This window comes from Podarcis vaucheri, assembly GCF_965113315.1.
Source record: "Podarcis vaucheri genome assembly, chromosome: 2".
In the NCBI taxonomy this organism is placed as follows: Eukaryota; Metazoa; Chordata; class Lepidosauria; order Squamata; family Lacertidae; genus Podarcis; species Podarcis vaucheri.
The window spans coordinates 45,789,704-45,811,517 of record NC_138760.1 but is presented as its reverse complement, the minus strand read 5'-3'; the positions used below and the strand labels follow the sequence as shown (position 1 = coordinate 45,811,517).

The 21,814-nt window shown below is 46.5% G+C and overlaps 1 protein-coding gene across 2 annotated transcripts; it reads right to left on the bottom strand.

Moving 5' to 3' along the window:
* On the bottom strand, window positions 1–5,992 carry RNF222 (ring finger protein 222). 2 transcript variants are annotated; one of them, XR_014217140.1, is made up of 3 exons: window positions 5,683–5,992; window positions 4,173–5,030; window positions 1–2,397 (listed from the first exon to the last, which is right to left on the bottom strand). XR_014217140.1 is itself a non-coding variant. In XM_082213893.1 (2 exons), the coding sequence occupies exons 1-2, from the start codon at window positions 5,709–5,711 to the stop codon at window positions 4,340–4,342; spliced, it is 720 nt and encodes a 239-aa protein (XP_082070019.1). In that variant the 5' UTR covers window positions 5,712–5,992; the 3' UTR covers window positions 4,019–4,339. The 2 variants fall into 2 exon arrangements, 1 of the variants encoding a protein (XP_082070019.1); XM_082213893.1 differs by lacking the exon at window positions 1–2,397 and having other exon boundaries at window positions 4,019–5,030.
* Window positions 5,993–21,814: the final 15,822 nt, after the last annotated feature.

Below are 21,814 nucleotides of genomic sequence, written 5' to 3'. Positions count from 1 at the left end.
GGAATTTGACCTCTGCCTTTATTGAAAAGGAGGGTGGGATGTGTGTCCTTGAACAACAACAACAACAATAATTAGCTAATGAATTGTAATTTAAAAGCCATGAAATCAGACAGTTTTGCTTGTGCTTTTGGTATCAAGTCACATTCATTCTTGGAGGACCACTGGAACATTATAGGTACTACCATTGTTGGTCTTCTAGAACCAACACATTGACAACCTGGTGGGAGGACCACAGCTCAGTGGCAGAGCACCTCTCAATGTCAACAGTACTCAACTAGATGAACTAATGATCTAGCTCAGTTTAGGACAGTTTCTGATGTTCTAGAACTGCAGCCTTGCTGGGAGTTTGGTGCATCCTCCAACCTCAGCGCAATAGGAAAAAGGAAGTTTCTCCTGCCAAGCTTGACTTTGCAGGGAGACGAGGGATAGACATTTCTGCTGTCCCACTGGCTCATCTAAACCTAGCAGCTGGTGCTTTCTAAGACTGGTTAACATCTATTAGTCTTTCCCATGACCAGCTTTGCACATTCTGAGATGGTCTGCTCTTTTGCAACATTGGAAAAGCTGGCTTGAATGTGCTGATATCCAAAGCAAGTGACAAAGAGCAGGCACTCAAGACTGGGGAGTTGCACTGCCACTGCTGTTTTGGGAACCCCCAAAAGCCACCTCCACCCACCCCCATTTCTAGCAACAGTATGTTTAGTGTTGATCAACCAATTAGTCATTTTATTTGTATGCCGTCTTAAAACCATTCTCAAGGCGGCTTACAACCATGTAAAAAAAAATACATAATTACAAACATAACAAAAGTAGTTATGAACAATAAATAAAACATCAAAAAGTACACATTGAACCATTTCAACATAAATCGTAAGAATATCCAAAATAAAGATACAAGAAATTAATATCAATTACAAGAAACAACCTCACCTAAACAATACCACATGCCACAAGTAAGTTCAGCAGCCTCAGTTTTTGTAGTTGGAGTCAATCAGGGCCCTGCCTTCCCAGACCAGGTGGGAAAAGGCCTCTACAGCCTAGTTGGCTCTAGTCTTCCTCTCTGGTTTCATTACCAAAAGTAGCTCCATTCATCAGACTGGATAGAGGCAGAGCCTGGACAGGTTCATAGTCCTTCTCTCACACGTGCCTACTTTCTCTATCCATTTCCTGCATACTATGCGCAATTTTACAGAAGTTTGATAGTGTGGAGAAAGTAGATAGTTTTTTTTTAATAAAAAAAATTCCTCTCATAATACTTGAACTTGGGGCCATCCATTGAAGCTGAATCTTAGAAGGCAAAAGGAAATACTTCTTCACATATCACATCGTTTAAACTATGGAATTTGCTATGATGGCTTTAGAAGATGCTTGGACTAATTTGTAGAGGATAAGACTAGATGGCTACTAGGCATGTTAGCTACATCCCCTCTAAGTTCAAAGGCAGCATGCCTTTGAATAACAGGTGCTGGGGAACATGAGCAGGAAAGGGCTATTGCACTTGAGTCCAGCTTGTGGGCTTCTAATGTGATGAACCAGGATTGGGGCTCCTCCTATTTGGGCTGTGGATTTGAAGTGGGAGAGGAAATTTCCCCTAGGGACAGCCTCCAGAAGTCCACAGTAAACCAGAGGCACCTGCAGAAGAGAAGTCTCTTGTGCCAGTACCTCTCTGGGTTGAGGACACCAGGGGGGCCCTCCTCTGACGCTGAGACACCTTAATGGCTCCCACTTTCCATCAGGATCAATGACTACTAAAGCAGGCTGGGCCCCTTTAATGAAAAGGCTTTGCTCGCGGAATGTGGTACTAGCTACACAGATAGAGCTGTAGCTCCTGTTTAAGGCTCAGGATTGAGTGCCTCTAGAATATCATTGCTCTTATGGAGTCTCCAGCTTCAATCCCAAACGGAGCTGTCCATGGTGCCCTTCTTGCCTTGCCCCATTTAGCTTTGCCTTATTTCATTTCAGGTGCTGCTGAGGTTGTCACTCAGAACAAAACATTGGTTGGCACACTTTGGGAGACAGGATGCCACGCTCCAAATTAGTGTTCCACAGCTACTGTGACATCAATGTAGGCATGAGTCACTCTTTGATCCAGTTATTGAGTTGTAGGTGAATTTGGAATGAGTGTTTACTTTTTAAAAAGCTACCAGGAAGTCTCAGACAAGCCCACTTGGCTGGACTACAAATTATGCACACCGTTTGACAGCAGCCTAACTCTGCCCATTGGAAATTCTGAAATTCCCTCAACAAAAGACGGGAAAAGCTAGGAGGACTTAGTAACCACACACAACTTTTTGTCTGTTGTTTCTCTCCACTTATCTCTTTCTCCTTAGGAAACATCTGTACTGGCTTTTTCTCTCTCCATATGGAGCTAATGGCAACCCGGGTGTGTTTATATGCCTGTGAGTGTAAGAGAGAGAGAGAGATTCATTGGTAAAAGGGTTTGAGAGGAAACACCCAGAATGGCACTACTTCATATCTGAAGCAGCTACGTAGAGCTGCTAATTAGTTTTCTTTAAAAGGAACAACAAAAAACGAAACCCGCCCATGGGAAATAACAATGATACATTCCCCATGTCACACCAGCGAGAAGTAGGTCACAACGCTTTTTTTTAAAAGCACATAAATCAAGCCACTCCTTACAGCAAATAAAAGTGAAATGTAAACCTGGGTAATGTTAGCGCCCTTGAAAGCGCCTTCCAGGGTACCTATGAATGAAGTCTAGAAACCATGATTCTCACAGTGGATCCACATCTGTACATACATAAGCCACTCTTCCGTCACAGTCTGCCGAATGTGTGAACAGGACACCACTGAAAAGTATTGAGTGATGCCATGTGTCATGGGAGCTCTGGGTCGTGTTCAACTAAATAAATGCATGAGTGGAATGACTTCAGTTTGTACAATGGGACTTTCTCTCCCTTGCTTCCAACTACACAATCCCCACTGCACACGCCCCTGTGGTGTTTTGACCTGCAATAGCTGTTGTGTAGCTGCTAGTCATCACTTGAAATAGTGGTGACGTTGTGTGAACTCACCCCTCGACTCTTTCTGCTTAGTCCCACCCACCACTGAAAATCCACAGCGCTACCTAAGGATGAGCAATTCAAATGATAAATTGCTTGTTTTCCTAACTGCCAGAAGAGGGTGCATGTGACCTGTGTGCTCATCAGCTAGATGCACAACTGCCAGGCCTCCCTCTCTGCCTGCCTAGGCAAAAGCAAGGGCAGGTTTTGAAGAAGAAGGAGGGGGAAGGAGAGGGGGAGGAGGAGGCCTGGGAGGAAATAAGACCATCTGACAAAACTACCCTTGAAATCTAAGGAAGTCCATTTGCTAAGGAGTAGCAATGAAATCGTTTTATTAATCTTAGTGTGACAACAATATCAAAAGTAGAAAACAGGACAGAAGGTACAAAAATAAAATGAAACCAAAATTAACATATTCCATCATGTGATTGAAATCTTCACAACATGAAGACTGCTGCTAGATGATGGGGGTCAGCAACAATAGAGCAATAAAAGATGAAGAGCAGCTATTGCTAATGACTGGAGCAGGAGACCTAAGTTAATTCTATTCCATCTCAGCTGGGAGGGTCTGTCTCACCTATAGTGTGCCCAGAATTAAATGCAATAGGAGCACATGGTGTACAGGATGAGAATCCTTCTGTGTTAGCAACGTGCTAACAGCTTGGATTTGCCTGGGTGGAACAAGGATTTTCATGATGCTGGAACCACCCAAGATGCCCTTGGCTTATCACAAAGGCTATGCCTTATTACATTACCATGAGTGTTGAAGTAAGAGGTGGAACGACATTGAATTGGTTCAGTGAGCCCTTCCAAACAAGCACACCACAGCCCATATCCCCTTGGATGCAATACTGGCACCAGAGGCAGCTACAATGTTGAGTTTGGGTGTGAGCTCAGATCCCTGCTCAGCTGTCAAGCTCATTGGTTGGTCTTGAGAAATGTTGTCACCTCTAAATCTACCCTGACCTCACAGGGAAACTTTAATACAACTTGAAGGGCAGGATATGCATGTAACAATTAAATAAACACACTGATTGTCCTCAGCAGGATATTTAGACCCCGTCTCTAGTCTAGGTGACCTTCCTTGCTCCTCTGAACCACACTTTAGCAATACCATCATACATGACAAGGGAGGGATTGTACAAATACCATTTCCTGTAGTTCCGTTTCCTTCGTAGATCTCCCATCGACCTGAATCCTGCAATTCTTTGCAGGTGTGCCAAAGGGATAACTTTTTTCATCATGTGGTTCCCAAAAGGAGATGCAGGGGAGGGGTGCAGAGTAGGCCTCTAGGGGAGTCCATTCATCATGTCCATTCATTCTAGTAGTAGTAGCCAGGGGAGAACGGCCCCCAACAGAGCAACAGTGGAGACCAGGAGGATTGCCAAGACAATGGGTGATTGGAAGCAGCCCATTATTAGGGACCTCTGAGACGTCACTGACCCCGCAGCTTCCACATCGTGGTTTAGAGCGGTGACACCAATGTTCTCTTCGATCAGCGGCATCCCACACTGAGTGATAACGAAGACGTGAGACTGTCGCTCCAAGCCACCAGGGTGCACCGTCGAGTCCATGCTAGGGCAGCCACACACATTCTGGTGGCTGTCGTAGCCACGCAGGGACATCAGGAAGTGGCCAGGCACCACTAAAGTGTTTGCCGGCCCCAAGGACAGCAAGGAAGGTGAGAGAGGCAGCTCCAAAGGTGGAGGGTTCGAGGAGATCTTGGAAGGCAAGCAGGCTCTCTTCCTGCAGAGGAAGGTCACAAAGCGACAGACAGGGCAGATGAGGCAGTTCTGTAGCCGGCCCTCATCCCGCGACGCCAAAAGGCACTTGACCAGACAGTCATGGCAAAAAGCGTGCCCACAGCTCAGCACCCGGCGCAACACTTTCGGAGACTGAAATGACTCATAACAGACGGGGCACTCCACCGAAGGGGCAGCAGCAGGAATCTCCTTACTGGTTTTGGTCACAGACATCCTTTCCCACTTCCTCACATGCAGCCACCAGCTGGATGAAAAGCAGGACACAAATACCTTTAAGAACTCCAGAAGAAGATGAGGTGAGAAGGGGAAGAAAGTGTGGGTTGTATATACACGTGGAGATGGCCCCTTTCAGTCCCTCTGCAGATAAATAAATTAGCCCACGTAGATTTAGACTGGTGGCAGAATTAATAACCTCAGTATGGAAACACCAAGGAACAAGCCCCCAAAGGATAATAAAAATAATAATTAATAGTGGGCTGGTTGTTGTTTTTTTAAACACTTTTTGAACAGCCTTTCAAACATTTTCCCACAAGCAAGGGGACCAGAAATTAGCGTTAAAGAGAGATTGTAGAGATTCTTGCCATTTAGGCTGGGGAAAAGAAACTTTAAAATTGCAAAAGCTAGATGTGAATACGCTGCAACCCATCCTATCCCACATTCAAGGCTAAGGTTAAGTAATCCAAGAACATAAGAGCACAATGCAGCTAGAAACAGAAGCAAAACAAAAAATGCCAACCCTTCTCCTAATTTACTTTTTGTTTGTTTGTAAACATTTCTGTGCCATCAACACACGGTAAGAAAAAATGTCTTGGTGGCAAGCGGAATAAAATCAACAATAAAACCACATTCATAATAGCACAAACAAAACCACATGGATATGCTACACAGATACATACAGGTCAAAAGATCTGCAGAGGTGTCCCATCCATGGAGATCATTTGAAGCACACCATCTTTTCCGTAGATCCCGGAGTTTTCCCACCAGCATCCTGCCACTTTCCTCCCAAGCACCACACCTCCCTTCCTCAAAACCAGCAAGGAGCTACCTCTCCAGACATTTGGTGTTGGTGCCTCCGACCTTCCCAAGCTCACGATGAACAAGCCCTAGCTATAGAACAATGGGTGTTTGCTGGGTGGTTCGCTCTGTATCCATGCCTTTGCCTTGCGTCAGATCTTTAAGCAGGCAGGTAGGCAGGAGGGCGGTTCCCCGAGGAGTGAATGTGGAGGAACTCGTTTGTGAATCGGAGGTTTCTCTTTCCCGATTTGGGACTTGGGGAGGAGTCACTACAACTCAGCGTCTGAATCATGGCACCTCAAAGACGCCAGGAGAACCTCTTTCTGTGCCAGGCTGTGACATGCATGGACATCATGTGGTCTTCCTAGTGAATGAGATACTGAAACCGAGATGCAGATCTCTTGGGCTTGTTAAACTTTTCACCTTGCCTGTAATTTACTTGAGAGAGATAGTCAGGAGGATCTGCCATTACGAAGTACAAAAAGGAGAAATACCAAACTGCCCTCAAAGAACCTCAAAGGCAATTATATTACAAGAGCGCCCACAGGGGTTGTTGCTGTTGTTTATTGAATTTGTTAGTTGCTTTATGTTATCTTGCTCAGGGCAACCCAAAGTGACTTACAAACAGGCAGAACACCTCCTCCCTCTGCCACCTGCATAGATGCATTAAAATCAAGAGGGAAGAGGGAAGTCTGTACAGAAATATTGTACGATGAGAAAGCATGATGTGTAAAAAGAAAAATGGAAAATGCATAAACAAAAATCTTTTAAAAAAATCAAGAGGAAAAATAAATACCGGTATATTAAAAGTATCCCAACAACTTTTAAAAAGCCACAGAGAGTTAAAGGTCAAAGGCTTTGTCATAGAGGAAATTTTTTGCCTGTCCCCTAAATATATGTAACAAGGGCACCAGGCAAGCCTCCCTGGGGTGAGCATTCCACAAATGGGAGCCACCGCAGAAAAGGTCCGTTCTTGTGTTGCCAGCCTCCAGACTTCATGTGGAGAAGGCACAAAGAAGGGCCTCAGATGATGACTGCAGGGTCCGGGTTGGTTCATATGGGGACAGGTGGTCTTTATAGATCAAAAACAGCATTTTGAATTGGGCCCGGAAACTAATTGGCAGCCAGTGAAGTCCAGCCAGGATTGGCACTACAGTGGTACCTCGGGTTAAGTACTTAATTCGTTCCGGAGGTCCATTCTTAACCTGAAACTGTTCTTAACCTGAAGCACCACTTTAGCTAATGGGGCCTCCAGCTGCTGCCGCGCCGCTGGAGCACGATTTCTGTTCTCATCCTGAAGCAAAGTTCTTAACCTGAAGCACTATTTCTGGGTTAGTGGAGTCTGTAACCTGAAGTGTATGTAACCTGAAGCGTATGTAACCTGAGGTACCATTGTATATGCACAAACTGTCTTGCCCTGGTGAGTTTGAAGCGTTGTGTTCTGAAGTTCAGAGCCAGCCCCACACTTAACATGTTGCAGTAATTAACCTAGAGTTAGATGCTATCAGACCATAGAGAACAGAAGTTAGGCTATTCCAGTCCAATTTACATCTATGACCTTCCCTGATTTGTATGGGAAACCCCTGCTCCACCATCCTGGACATGTAAATTGTGGAAATTGTGCTCCTTCAGCCCATCAAGCAGCTGTTGATCCTCCCTTCCCCCTGCGTGTCCTTCCCAACAGTGAGTGAATGCATGTGTGTGGGTTTGAATGTGTGCATTAATGGCTCCTCCCACTGATAGCTCCAGCCACACCTGTGGCACGTGGGCCCCAATTACCCATCCACTGCCACGTGGCATTTGAGGGCAAAAAGGTTTCCTAGTCTGGACTAGAACATACCTACCTGGCTAACACCAATCACAAATAAGACCAGTATTAAGAGTGCACCATTTTGGTTACCAGATCATTTCACAAATCAGTTCAAGGTGATAGGTTTTACTTGCATGTTTTCTCAGAAGGAAGTCACTTAAGCATTAAATGGCAGTAATTGTGCAAACGAATGCAGTTATAACCCTGTAATTGGCCAGTTCTGTGACTACCTCAAGCACTGCCTCCTCCCACGTAGACCCCACCACACCCTTGGCATTTGGTGAGGATCTGCTCTGCATATCAACTCCCCCCACCCCCCAAAAAAGTTTAGGTTGATAATATTTTCTAAGGATAAGGCTAGTTCCCACACTGTTATCCCAGGCAAATGAAGAAGATAGTAATCAAGGTTAAATTAAATTGCAACTAGGCGGGCAAACCAATGTGCCTTCTCCATTAAAAACATTTATAGAGCGGGTTCTGGTGTGTTCTAATTGCTTTGCATAGTTTGCCACCTTGCAATCCATTCTTACAAGAACACAGGAAGGTAGCTCAGCAAAGTGTTCCTATATTGCAGAGGAGAGGTTTTTCGTAGGCCACAAACTATGCCGATGGTAGACTAATAATTGAACGGGTGATCACGTAGTTGGCGAAGAACCACACTGGGGACTTCCTGGTTCACATCACAGAATGCCAACTATACCTGGTCTGTTCTGCCTCTGAGAGATGTAGGTTAAGGCATACATTTTGACACGAAGAATAGCTGAGCTCTTCCTGACAGGATTGCAACAACAGCAGGACTTCTGAAGAGATGACTCAGAAATAGAAAATTATTTAATTATTTAGAGCAGGGGTAGTCAACCTTTTTGTACCTACCGCCCACTAATGCATCTTTCTTGATGGTGAAATTTCCTTACCGCCCACCAGTGCTTGATGGAAGGAGGATTCAGCTTGTGTCATGGAACCCCCGACCGCTCACCTAGAATCCTGAGACTCCCACCAGTGGGCGGTAGGTACCAGGCTGACAACCCCTGATTTAGAGCAATTCAATATTTAATCCTGCGTTTCAACCAAAGAAGCTCCTGGATTACAATGACTTCATATGTTCCACTTATCCCTAATTTTCAGAGATAGTTTATCCACTTTTCTGTTGCTTGTCTCTGGTGAACCAAACTCCTGGGTGGAATTCAATGTGGCACTATGATAAACTTCCTGTCTGTGCTGGATGATCCCATACCCTCCAAGTGTCTCTATTTTCCAGGAATGTCCTTGATTTAGAGAAGCCATCCGGGTTTCTGATTTGCTCCCAGAATGTCCCGCTTTTCCTTAATATGTCCCTATTTCCATTGCAGAAATGTTAGAGGTTAAGGAGTTATCCAACCCCCAAGCCATCTGAAGGCAATAATAGGGAAGTTTTTCAAAAAATGTTAAATGTTTATTATGTTTTTATATATGTTGGAAGTCTCTCAGAGTGGCTGGGACAACCCAGTAAGATGTGTGTATAAATAGTATGAAGATGTGGGTATAAATACAGTGGTACCTTGAGTTACAGACACTTCAGGTTACATACGCTTCAGGTTACAGATTCTGCTAACCCATAAATAGTACCTCGGGTTAAGAACTTTGCTTCAGGATGCGAACAGAAATCGTGCGGTGGCAGCAGAAGGCCCCATTAGCTAAAGTGGTGTTTCAGGTTAAGAACGGACCTCCAGAACGAATTAAGTTCTTAACCCGAGGAAACACTGTAGTAAAATCATCATTGTGGAATAAGACGTCCCTATTTTCATTGGAGAAATGTTGGAGGGTCTTCTTACAGGCTCTTTCTGTGGGCTCTCCTGACTGCACCCCAATTCTGAGCCAACTTCAGCAGAGACAGATGGGCACCGCAAGGCACATGGGGGGAAGAAGATGAGGAGAGCCCCATCGCCACTGTGCAGGGTTTCCACTAATGGAATTCAGCCAGGGAACCCCACCGCCCTGTCCCTACATTTGCCTTTGGGAGGTATATTCAAAAAGGCACAGGGGGCAAGATTCATCCAGCAAACCCTGTCAGCAAAGGGGCCTCTCCCCCTCCTCCAGCTGCACCCCTGAAATCAGCTCAGGGAGTCAGGAAAACTGCGAGAGGAAGGGCAATCATTCCATCTGGCAAGCTGGTGTCCTTGCACTGGTGGAACATTGAAGCTGATGTGCTTGGGCGGACAGAACATTTGCAACAGCACAATGCTACCCAAACAAGCAAAGGAAAAGAGGAGGAACTGTCCCTGGAAAATAAGGACAACTGGAGGATATGAGGTCATTGTAATCCAGGTCAAATAGCAGGGTAAAAAGTGTTCTAAATAAATAAATGCGTTTCCATTTCCGAGTCATTTCTTCGGAAGTCCTGATAGTGTGGCAACGCTACCAGGAAGGCCATTGCTGGGCTGAATGGCCTTTTGTGTCCAAATAGACACAGAGACCACAGACCACCTTGCATACTATTCTGTGTTGTGAAAAGAGCGACTCCCTATCAGACACACACGCTGCAATGTATCCCAGTGTGGGAATGAGAAAGGGTTGGTAAATAGTGGCATCTCTAGTGAACATCATAGAGGGAGGACAAGACTTCTGTACCCTGCAGGTACTGCTAAGCTCGTGTGTGTGTGTGTGTGTGTGTGTGTGTGTAGGGAGGAACTATGCAGAATGGCAGGCGGCCTTTGTTCCACACTGGACAGTTACTCCCCTGCCTCACAGAAGGTTCTCCACTCATCTTAGAGCCAGAACAGGCAGCATGTCTATTATCAGTTCTCCAGACTCTTTGCTTTTCACTTTAAAGCAGCCATCGAAAGGAGGATGGTCTGATTTAGATCAAAGCAATGGTTTTGGTGGAGATGGTTAACCCTTTCCTTGTGCTGCTTTCCTGATCTAAATTGCCCCCTTCCCAAAGCTGTTTCTAGCCCACTTGGTGAAATGGACTGGTACCTGCATCATGCACTGGGCCCTGTATTCACTCCCTCATTTTCTGTGATTGATCACTCGCAGTGTTTACTTACCCACCATGGTCAGAAGCAATACAGTGGTACCTCGTGTTACAGATGCTTCAGGTTACAGACTCCGCTAACCCAGAAATAGTACCTCGGGTTAAGAACTTTGCTTCAGGATGAGAACAGAAATCGCAGGGCAGCAGCGGGAGGCCCCATTAGCTAAAGTGGTACCTCAGGTTAAGAACAGTTTCAGGTCAAGAACAGACCTCCGGAACGAATTAAGTTCTTAACCTGAGGTACCACTGTACTTCAGGAGCTTCTCTCCAGCTGTTCTGAAAGATGCCTTAGGACCTAAGTAGGGCTGGGACACACATCATTGTTGCCACAGGACAGTAGGGAAGAATAACCTTCTCATGCTGAAAAAATGCTTGTCCCTGTACCAATGCTTTTGAAAGTACTCACTTTGTGACTTATGGTGATCATGTTGTGACTCTTTCCGTCATGTCCCGGTACCTTCTGGGGGAGCCTCACGAAAGGATGAAACTTAGTCACATGGGGATCATTGTATCTGTTCTAGGCTAGTTTGGGGTCCTGCATCATGGGGGGGGGCTGTTGCTTTGGCAGACACCCCCCCCCCCCACTGTGACCATAAAGGGAGCTGCTTTGGGCGAGAAGCTTCCAGGACAGCAGATCTTTCCTAGACTGTTGCTAGACTGCCCCACTTCAGATGGGAGGTGGGAGGTGTTGGGACAGGACCTGGGAGAACAAGGTTCAAATCCCCGCTCAGCCATGAAGCTCACTGTGTGACCTTGGGCTAGTCACCATCACTCAGCCTGGCCTACCTCACAAAGTTGTTGTGAAGGTAAAAGAGAAAGCGGGGAGAGCCATTTCCACCATCTTGAGCTCATTGGAGGAAAGTAGCATAGAATTTTTTATTTTATTTTTAGTTTAAATGTGTCCCAACACAAAAAGGTGCATGTTGAAAACTATCAGGCCCAGGAGAAGGCTAGCATAAACTCATTCAACTATGACCTACTAATTTTCTATGTACAGGGAGCTTTTGTTCTGAGGGACAATTCAACAAGCAATCTTTGACCTGCACTCGGAAGTGGTGCAGTCCAGCAAGGGCTGTGCCTTAATACTATTAGCATTCCAGCCTCCCAGAAGGTACTGGAATGAAGAGATAACTTCGTCATCCTTGACCCCATTTAGTTTCCTGGAAACTTAAAGCACAGAGAAGGAAAGCAGCATGTCAGGATTTGCAGCTGATTGAAGCCTAATGCCAGATTTCCTGCCCTCTCCACAGTTAGGTCACTGGCCACCCAATGAAAAATGGAACCCACCATAGTCCACCTAAGTCCCAAATAATGTGTATTTGAAGGACACAAAGAAGACACATCATTCTGAGTCAATTTCTTCCCTCTTTACAAATGTGGTACTCAAGCATTCCTGCCTGATGATTTGGATACAGTTCCTTCTCTCAGAGGCTGTGAGCCTGTGTCTCTGGACTATCCAGAATTACAGTTTGAAGCATGGAATATTCCACCATGAATAAACAACCTTTCTCCTTGGGTCAAACTACATGACCCACATGGAATTGGCCATCGTCTCATCTTTTTGTTGGAAGCAACCATGAAGGTGCTCCAGTTTTGACAGAAGAAGCAGTGCCAGGGATTGGGCACCCTGACCCTTCCAGGAAGGAGGAAGACAGTATAGATTTACAAGAGGTGCTTGAGGGAGGTCGCAGCTCAGAGGGAGATGAGGGGGAAAGTTGGGAAATCATGGGAGAGCCAGAGCAACACCTGGCTGACACGTTGTCATTAGAAAGCATTCCAGACCCTCCATCTCCCAGAACCCGGAGAGCCTTAAAAGTAGGAGAGCAGAGAGCTCAAAGACAGAGGGCGCTTAGCAGCACCCATAGAGGAGATGATGAGGATGACGAATGAGAAAATGGGAGAGATAGGGGGGTGGAGATTCACTCGGGACAATGCCATTATCCAAGAGGCTGGGTTCTATAGTCTCTCTCTGTAAAGACTGAAATAAAAAAAGGACCGTAAGAAACTTTTCCTTGTCATTATAATTTCCTGGGCAACTAGCTGGGAGTTGCTGGCAGCATCCTAACATGTGGGAGGGGACTTCAATCCTTCCCTTGGGTCATTTCCCCTTTCTAATCTGCACCTCCCAAGCTGCTATTTGCTCCACTGGGGAAAACAGGTGGCTGGATATACAATATTTACACAATCGCAGGGTATCCAGTCATGGAAGGAGAAGGGCCAGAACTCAGTGGTAGAACATCTGCTCTATAGTCAGAAGGTCCCCAGTTCATTCCCCAACACCTTCAAGTAGGGCTGGAAGAAGATCCCTGCCTGGAACCCTGGAGAACCACTGCCAATCTGGGTAGACCAGTGGTTTTTTCCTTTTAAAAATGTTAGAGGTACTCTCATTTTCCTACTCATATTGAAATACTGCCCCTCAGTGAGGCCAAACTTGGATTCACAAACTGTTTAGGGGTATGCGTCCCCTTGCGTCTCCCCAGAAAAAAAAGCACTAGGGTAGACCATGCTGAGATAAGTGGACCAGTGGCCTGATTCATTATAAGGCAGTTTCCTGTGTTTCTATATCCCATGTAATCTGCTTCATAGAGAACTAGCATGTTGGGGAGCAGTCTGGACCAGGGTGAGTCTCTCTGGTGTGCCAATTTTCCATGTGCATGGTTTGCTTGTTTGTTTGTTTGTTTGTTTGTTTGTTTGTTTGTTTGTTTGTTTGCTGAGGAACATTTAATCATGGGAACCTCACTTGCAGTCCAGAGTGGTACAGTCCTGATTCAGGATTTACACCCTCAGTGAGAACTAGGCCAAAATGAAACTATGAGCTCACCACCACATTTATTTATAGACTCTGGCTAAACAGGCCCATCAGCTCCTGCTACTTCTAGCAACAATGGGAACAGAGACATTTGGGCAGATCAAGTGGGCACCTCCTTGCTGCAGGCTAGGGTGGGTAGTGTCCCCATTCTCCAGGAGTATAAATACATACACTCTACCTCTTCTCTAGTCAACTTATTTGGGAACTTGAGTCAGTCAAACAGGTTTAGATGCTGACACAAGGTTCTGTGGGAATCATAGTAGCCCAGCGTTTAGTTGCATTATTATGAGACCGTTGGGATCCTTCTCAGGTGGCAGAAGGACAAGTCCCCCCCCACACACACACACTCTCTCTCTCTCTCACTTACTAGATCCAGAAAGATCTCTAAGCAAAATCTAAGACAAACATAAAAAGGAGCTGCATAAAATTTAAGTAAAATCATCATCATCATCAAAAAGCAAACAAACACCCCAAAACTTTTTGTTAAAATGAAATGCTAAAATTACATGTCTTGGGCTGATAAAGGCTCCCCAACCTTATTGTGAGGTTACATTTCAGCTACCAGCTTCCAATTCTACCTGCATATAATAATTCAAAAGCCTTCTGTCATTTCAGACAGGAACCCACCGCTAGAGAACAGAGTGTATAGGGTAAACTGCAGAGATTCCTGACAGGTGAGGCTGGAGGAAGGAATGGATCCTGAGAGGAGGGAGAGGAGTGGCTGTGATGCATGCACACGTAATACACTACTTGCTAGCAAATTTTATTTATATACTGCCTTTCTTCCATAACAGAATGGAAGGCAGTGTGCCATGTGGTTCCCAGGATGTCTCTTGCATGTGCCTTCAGACCATACCCTGGAATGTTCCTAACCGGCAGGATCTGCCTCTCCTGTCAACCAAGATCACTCAAGTGCCTACAAAATTAGGGCAACGGCCCACTTAGCCAAGAATCCTGTCTCAGACAGCGGCTGGTCCCAAATAACTTTGGGGAAATGTATGGGATGATTCAGAGGGCACTTGAGGGTTGGCTCATCCTACAGTCCTTGGACTCTTGGGACACTTTGAAATTGGTAACCTTTGTTACAGTTAGGAATGCAAGGGTGATCTACTTGCCTCATATGCCTAGTGTGAAGAGCCAGCGAGCAGCCAGATAGCTTGCATATTTGGGGCTGCCTCAGTTCTACTGGAGGCTCCATATATTAATAGTAGTAGTAGTAATAATAGTAATATTTTATTATTTATACCCCACCCATCTGGCTGGGTTTCCCCAGCCACCGGCTTTGAGACTTTGAGATTCATGCTTCAATCTTCCCCACAGGGCCAGAGATGTATAGGTATCAGTTCCCTGAAGCACCTGCTGCTGCAGCTGCTTCCAGGTGACTTTCTACACCTTACGAAATCTTTCTTTGTCCTGCACCATTCTTCCCACTTGGGTACCATCCCTCTCATTTGGCTTTCAAATCACAGTTGTGTTGGCTAATTGAGATACAGAAGACAAGGTCCATCTAGGTTGATTATACAACTCTAAATTACCGTACATAACACACGCTGCATCACTTTGTCATTTGCCCAGGCCAAGGCTGCAATGTTTCTTTGTTGATTCCACCCTCTCAAGGAGACAACATCTCTGAGCAAGTAGTGATCGAAGCTGATTACAGGCTGGACTGCATTTAAGAACATCACAGCCTTGCCCTGGGTCTCATGACTGTGAGTGATTTGCATGAGGCCTCTGGTGCCTTCTCTTTCTCCTGAAAGCAGGTTGGGCCAGTCTGACCTGAGTCATACACTCCCCACGATTCTTGACTCCAGAGCAAAGCTGGTTAGCTCAGAGTTACCCTTCCTTTTTCCAGAATGCTCTGTTCTTCACCAACAGCATTGTCTCTTCAGAGTTCGAGCCACCTTCTGTGTTGCTCCGACACACACTGTAGTTCATGCTTGCTGCAGCTGGGACTTGTTGACTGTGTCACTGCCACTCTTCTACCACAGTGAAGCGCTGTTTGCCCTCTCTTGCCAATTGCAGGAGGACTTTCCCACAAAAAATGACAAAAGAAAACCCAATGAATTTAAAACTCACACTGTCATAGGTTTAATTGGTGATATGCTAGGCAAGGCCATAACCACAGAGGGCCCATGCCCTAGTTACATCCAAATTAGATTACTTTATTGCACTCTACATAGGGCTGCTTTTGAACACAGTTCAGAAACAACAATTAGTACAAAATGTGGCTGGTAAGTAGTTATCTAGAGCCTTAATACAACTCCAGTATTATGTTACTTTCATCTGTTTCTGTTCCATGTTTTGTACCAATTCAAGTTGTTGGGCTTGATAACATCATCATCTTCATCATCTTTAAAGCTCTCGGCAGCATAGGACGAGGATATCTTAAGAACTGCATCCTCCTATATTAGCCTGCTCAAGTACAGAGACCAGTTTTGCAATGCAACCCTCCATCATCAGAAGTACACTGGGTGAATGTAAATCTGCTAAATTTCTGTGGATCAGGCTTCTGTTCAGGACATAGCAAAAGTTTGCTGATTAGGGTTGCCATACATCCTGAATTCCCCAGACATACCCAGAATACCACAGTCAGAAGCAGTGTCTGGACGGAAATTGGCAATAATAATAATAATAATAATGATGATGATGATGATGATGATGATGATGATGATGATGTCTGGGAAAATCCAGACGTATGGCAACCCATGTCGGCAGTGTCGTTTTCCCTTAAAAATAGCTCCAAAATGTAAATAAATAAATAAATGTGATCCTAACAAAAGGCCACCAGTGAAAATCTCACAAATCCTGTTATCTCACAAATAAGACCAAACTGAATCTACAAATTGCAAGCAAACTGAATGTGAATTGGACCAGGTTTCATTGCAAGTCGAGGCTGATAAATTACTGAACTGGATTTGTGCAAATCCTTAAAGTCTTCATATTTTATTAATGCAAAAAAGAAGAAGGAAGAAGCCTGTTCTTTCCAACCCTGCAGACCTCTGCTCAGCTATCACTTCCATGCCTAGTCTAGGGCACATATGCCCACAAGGTGGCACTGTGGCATGTCACTTTTGCACCATCCTGTTTATGGCAGTGGGCACTGGAAGCAACGCTGTCAGGAAGATGTCTGATGAGTTAAGCAGGGCCTACTTGAACTGGTTAATTTAAATAATTTATTCTGACCTTCCATCATATTCCCAAGGGCAGTTGAATTAAAAAGTAACGTTATGCCTACTGGCGTGGTTACTCGAGAGCGAACAGGCAAGATCCCCACTGGTCTTTTCAAAGGCTTTATTATCGGTGCAAAAACATTTACAGTGCAGAACGTCTCAGTTCCATGTCTTGCTCAGTCACTAGCAGAATCTGAGAGTGGGCGGTCCTTAAACTTTGCCCAGCAGAGTAGTCTCTTGACCCCCGTCCAACGCCTCCCCTCTCTGCGCGTAAACCTACTGCGCAGAGAGGGTGTGGGTAAAGGGGGACCTCCTTCCCCCCCACTTTGCTCATGCACGGTGTCTTGGCTCTCTCTTGCATCCTCCGAGCCCTGCATCTCTTCCCCACTAGAGGCGGGGCTTCCCTCCTCCGTGGAGGAAGTGCTGCTTCTCACAATCTTTGGAGGCTCCCTGTAACCCAGCTGCCCTTCCACCTCTCGCCTCTGAGCTGATGGCAGTTCCCTGACAAGTAACTACTACACTCTCGCAAGTCACAAAATCATCAAAGCAACACAGAAGAGTTAGTGGGATTAAAATGGTATCTTAAGGTCTTGGGAAAATAAAAAATGTTTTTTTCCTGGCACCAAAGGGCAATAACAATCTCACTGGGAAGAGCATCCTGCAACTAGGGTGCCACCACTGAGAAGGCTCTCTATCTTGATAGGCACCTTCCGCACCTGAGGTGAAAGGGGCCCCTGCAGGAGCACCTCCATTTAAGACCTTAATGTACAGGTAGGCAAATGTGGAGACAGGCAGCTCTCCACACAGGCTGATCCTAAGCCATGATGGACTTTAAAGTCAAAACCAGCACTTGGGATTCAGCTCAAAAACAGACTAGGGTCCTGGGGGTGATAGTGGAAGGTCTGGAGCTGGGTTAGGGGTCCTATCAGGACATGTGAACCACTTGCAACCCTACTCTGAGCTGGGGCCCATAGTAAGGTCCTGCTATGCTCTGAATCACAGAAGAGGAGATTTCCCTATGCTTGGGGTCGGCTCAGAAATGTGCCCCAACACATCCTCCACATCTAAGTGCACTTTTTTTAGCTGTGAGATGAAGGCAATTTGGCTGTCGTGCATTTCAGAGTATTCTTTGCACAAATGATTAAATACAAAATGGCAATTAAGATGATGTTATTTTAGATTCTTCCTAGTGGTGAAATTCTAGAAATTGCATGCAGGGGGTGAGGGGTGTGTGAGTGTATGTTTCATGAAGTTTCCAGTTGCTGGAAACTACAGGAGGGAAGAGTGATCCTTTGCTCAGGTCCTGCTTGCAGGCTTCCCACAAGCATCTGTCCACTTTTGAGAACTGAAGGCTGGACTAGATGGGCCACTTGCCAGATCCAGCAGGGCTCCTCTTGTGGACTTATCTGCCACTTTTCCTGCTTGGATGACTTTTTCCTTTAACACAGGCAGGGGTGTGGAACTTCCTGCCAAATGCACATTGGTGTTTAGGGCCGTCTTAAGCAGATCCGGCTCCGTGGTTCAAAGATCTGTCCAGCGCCCCCCGTAGCGTGGGGGGCAGGGGGGCCAGCCGCAATGGGCGCAACATCTGGGGGTTAGGGTTAGGGGCGCAAATCCACGGGTTAGGGGGCACAAATTACTTGCCTTGCCCCGGGTGCTGACAACCCACGCTACGCCACTGCCCGTTTCCCAGAGTTGTTGACCTTTTCCCAAGCCTCTGTGGGGATCACTCTCCTCCCGCGGAGGCTTGGGAAGGAAGCTGCACATCCACCAGCCATATAGTTGGCAGGGCGCATCTTCCATCCTAAGCCTCTGCGGGGATCGCTCTCCTCCCACAAAGGCTTGGGAGGTGTGCTGGGCCTGGGGGTTAACCCGAAAAACATGGTCCAGGTCTGGTCCCGAATCCAAGGATTCCACGAGGAGTCAGTCCAACAGGGCCAAGGCAAGACACAAGGCAGGAAACCAGGCAAGGTCAGGCACAGGGTCTCAGGCAGGATCTAGCATACAGCAACATTGCTCCCGCAACCTGTGGCGGGGCAGACAGTCTTTTATCTTTGGCAGGGTAGCGGCCAGTCCTGATCCCCCGGTGACTCACCTACCTGTCTCGCCCGAAGGCAAGCACTCCTCCTGCGAGTACTCAGGTCTCTCCTTCTCTCAGACCTGAGTCTCTGCAGCTCAGGTGATGTTGGTGGGTCACTAGACCCAGAGGCCACCTCAGCCTCTCCTGACCCAACTGGTAGTGGAGCAGCTGTACGTGATTGCCCAGCAGATGTAATCCCCACATCTGGAGCCAGGGCAGGCTCAGGCCCCTGACTCGGCCCAGCTGGAGCTTGTTGCAGGGGAACCTGTGCAGACTGGGGCTCTTCAGAATCCGGCCCAGACTTGGTTCAGATGCCACCTGAGGCAGAGATTCCGGTGCAGACTGAGACTCCTCCGGTTCTGAGTCTGAGCCCTAGTCCCAGGCCATCACAGGAGGCAAACTGCACACCCGCCAGGTTGACAGGGCACAGCTAGTGGGTGTGCAAAGAAAGGGGAGGCTGCCGGCAAAGCCGCGCAGCTCCCCCACTCGCTGGGGCGCCCCTGAGAGGCCAGCGCCCTGGTGCAACGTGCCAGTAAGCCCAATAGGAAAGATGGCTCTGTTGGTGTCGCATTCTAATTTTTTCATATGGATTCCATCACGGAGCACAGCTGGGGGTCACAGGTCATGCCACTCCCACGAGGCCGGGCAACCTGGCAGTGTGCAGGAGTCGGTTGAGCACAATAAAGCCATGCAAGTTCTATGCTGCTTTTTCTCTCTATGAGGCCAGTGACTATAATGCTTCTTTCTTCTTAAATAAACATTTCTTTGTTTAAGTTTCAGCATGCATTGCCTTGGGGTTCAAGAGGCTGTGCTTATGCCTCTCTGTTTGAGACTCCCTCGCCAGATTATTCTCATGCCTCAAACAAGATTTGTGCTTAGATTTATGCTTCTGGGTGTGAAATAGGGCTCTGAGTTGCAAAGGACAATGTGTTGCTTCTAGTCTAACCAGTGCATATTCTCAGATTAGGGCAGTGCAGGACATCCGAAGCCTTTGTGCTAGTTTAGGCTACTTGTGCAAATCCTAAAACTCGTTTTCATCAAATACTTTCTTCTGAATAGCAGGAAAGGGCAAGGAAAATAACCAGGGGCTGCAGTAACGCCCCCGCGAGGAACAGCGTTTACAGTGTTGGGGGCCTTTTTAGCAAGAGTGCGTGGTGGAAATTATAGAAGTAAAGAAAGATATGCATGTGTATCATGTGGAGAAACTGGATAGAGAGTTTTTCCTCCTCTCCGAGTCTGTGTACACACCATACATAGAAAGCACATTCAAACACACACCCCTTCAAAGAATCCTGGGAACTGTAGTTTTTTTAACGGTGCTGGGAATTGTAGCTCTGTGGGGCGTGAACTACAGTTCCCAATATTCTTTGAGGTGTGTGTGTTTAAATGTATGGTGTATACACAGCCTAGAATCACCCAGTGAAGCCAATCGGTAAGAGACTGGGAAATGACAAAGGGAAGTATTTCTTCACACAGTGCGTAGCTAAACTATGGAATTTGCTGCCACAGCTGACTATGAATGACATTGAAAGGGAGTTAGACCAATCCATGGAGGAGAAGGCTTATCAGTGGCTGCTATTCATAAGGGCTGTATACTACTTCAACATCCGATTCTAGTTGCTGGGGAATTTGCCTGGGAATAGTGTTATTGCATTCATGTCTGCATATGGGCTTTTCAGAGGCATCTGGTTGGCCATGGTGGAAGCAGGATGCTGGCCTGATGCCAGAGAGTTCTTCTTGCAGTCTTATGTTCTTACTGGAGGTCATTATAAAAATTTGGGAAAGTAAGTCCATAGCCATGAACCCAAAAGTTGTTCCAAGTGGTTTCATGCTGAGAGAGAGAGTAAAGGTAAAGGTACCCCTGACCATTAGGTCCAGTCGCGGACGACTCTGAGGTTGCGGCGCTCATCTTGCTTTATTTGCCGAGGGAGCCGGCGTACAGCTTCCGGGTCATGTGGCCAGCATGGCTAAGCCACTTCTGGCGAACCAGAGCAGCACACAGAAACGCCATTTACCTTCCTGCCAGAGCGGTACCTATTTATCTACTTGAACTCTGATGTGCTTTTGAACTGCTAGGTTGGCAGGAGCTGGGACTGAGCAACGGGAACTCACCCCGTTGCGGGGATTCGAACCGCCGACCATCTGATCGGCAAGCCCTAGGCTCTGTGGTTTAATCCACAGCGCCACCCGCGTCCCCTGAGAGAGAGGTGCTACTAAAAGACAGTCAGAATGGCATTTTTTTTCTGAAGAAGCTGAGACCTCATAGATCATCCTAGAACTAAGCTGAACAAAGTTCTTGTCTCCTGAGAAGTGAAAAGTGGTGGCATCTGCTATGCACTGTTCTAAAATAGTTTAATGGGGTGGACAACAATTTCCAAAGTGAGTTGAAACCTGGCAGCTCCTAGATGGGAATCAGCTTCAAGAATCAGCTCTGCTGAACCTCCTTATATGTGAGGTGGGACGCCAAGACATCTTAAAACAAAAGGGACGCATCAGTTGGGAACTATGGCCCTATCTCTCGAGGCATCTATTTTCTTCCGCCCACAAATCCCAGGTGATGCCAGCTGGCATTTGGCGCTGGCAGGAAAAGGGAACCCCAGGCTCTTTCCATGCTGGAGCAGATCAAAAAAGCCAGGTGCTGCAGAGATCTGTTTCTGCAGGCATCAACAACCCTCGCCTTGTGTTCATCTCTTAGGTCATTTACTCTTTGCTTAAGGGAAAAAAAAACCCAGCTGCAGGGCCAGGGGCATGCTAACACTTGGACTGCATCCTGGCAATGCCCAGTGCAGCTATGGCATGGGCAAGTTTTTGAGAAGCTCATACATGCCACTCTTTGCATTATGAGTCCCCAGGGCCCCTCACAGTGAGAACTTCAAAGGTGGAATTAATATCTTAAAGATGCCAGTAGCTCCAAGCTGTCCTCATTGTAAGCAGGCCACGCCTGCAGCTAACAGCTTGATTATCTACTTCCCAAAGGCTTAGGACAACTGAGTAATGAACCACAGGAGGAGATCTGGTGATGAGGGTGTGTTTCCCAATCCTTTCAATTGCCTCAACCCTCCTCCTTCATTTTTGTAGGATTCACGTGTCCCTGCGCCTCTTAGGAGAGAGATCTTCTTTGCTTGCCACCAA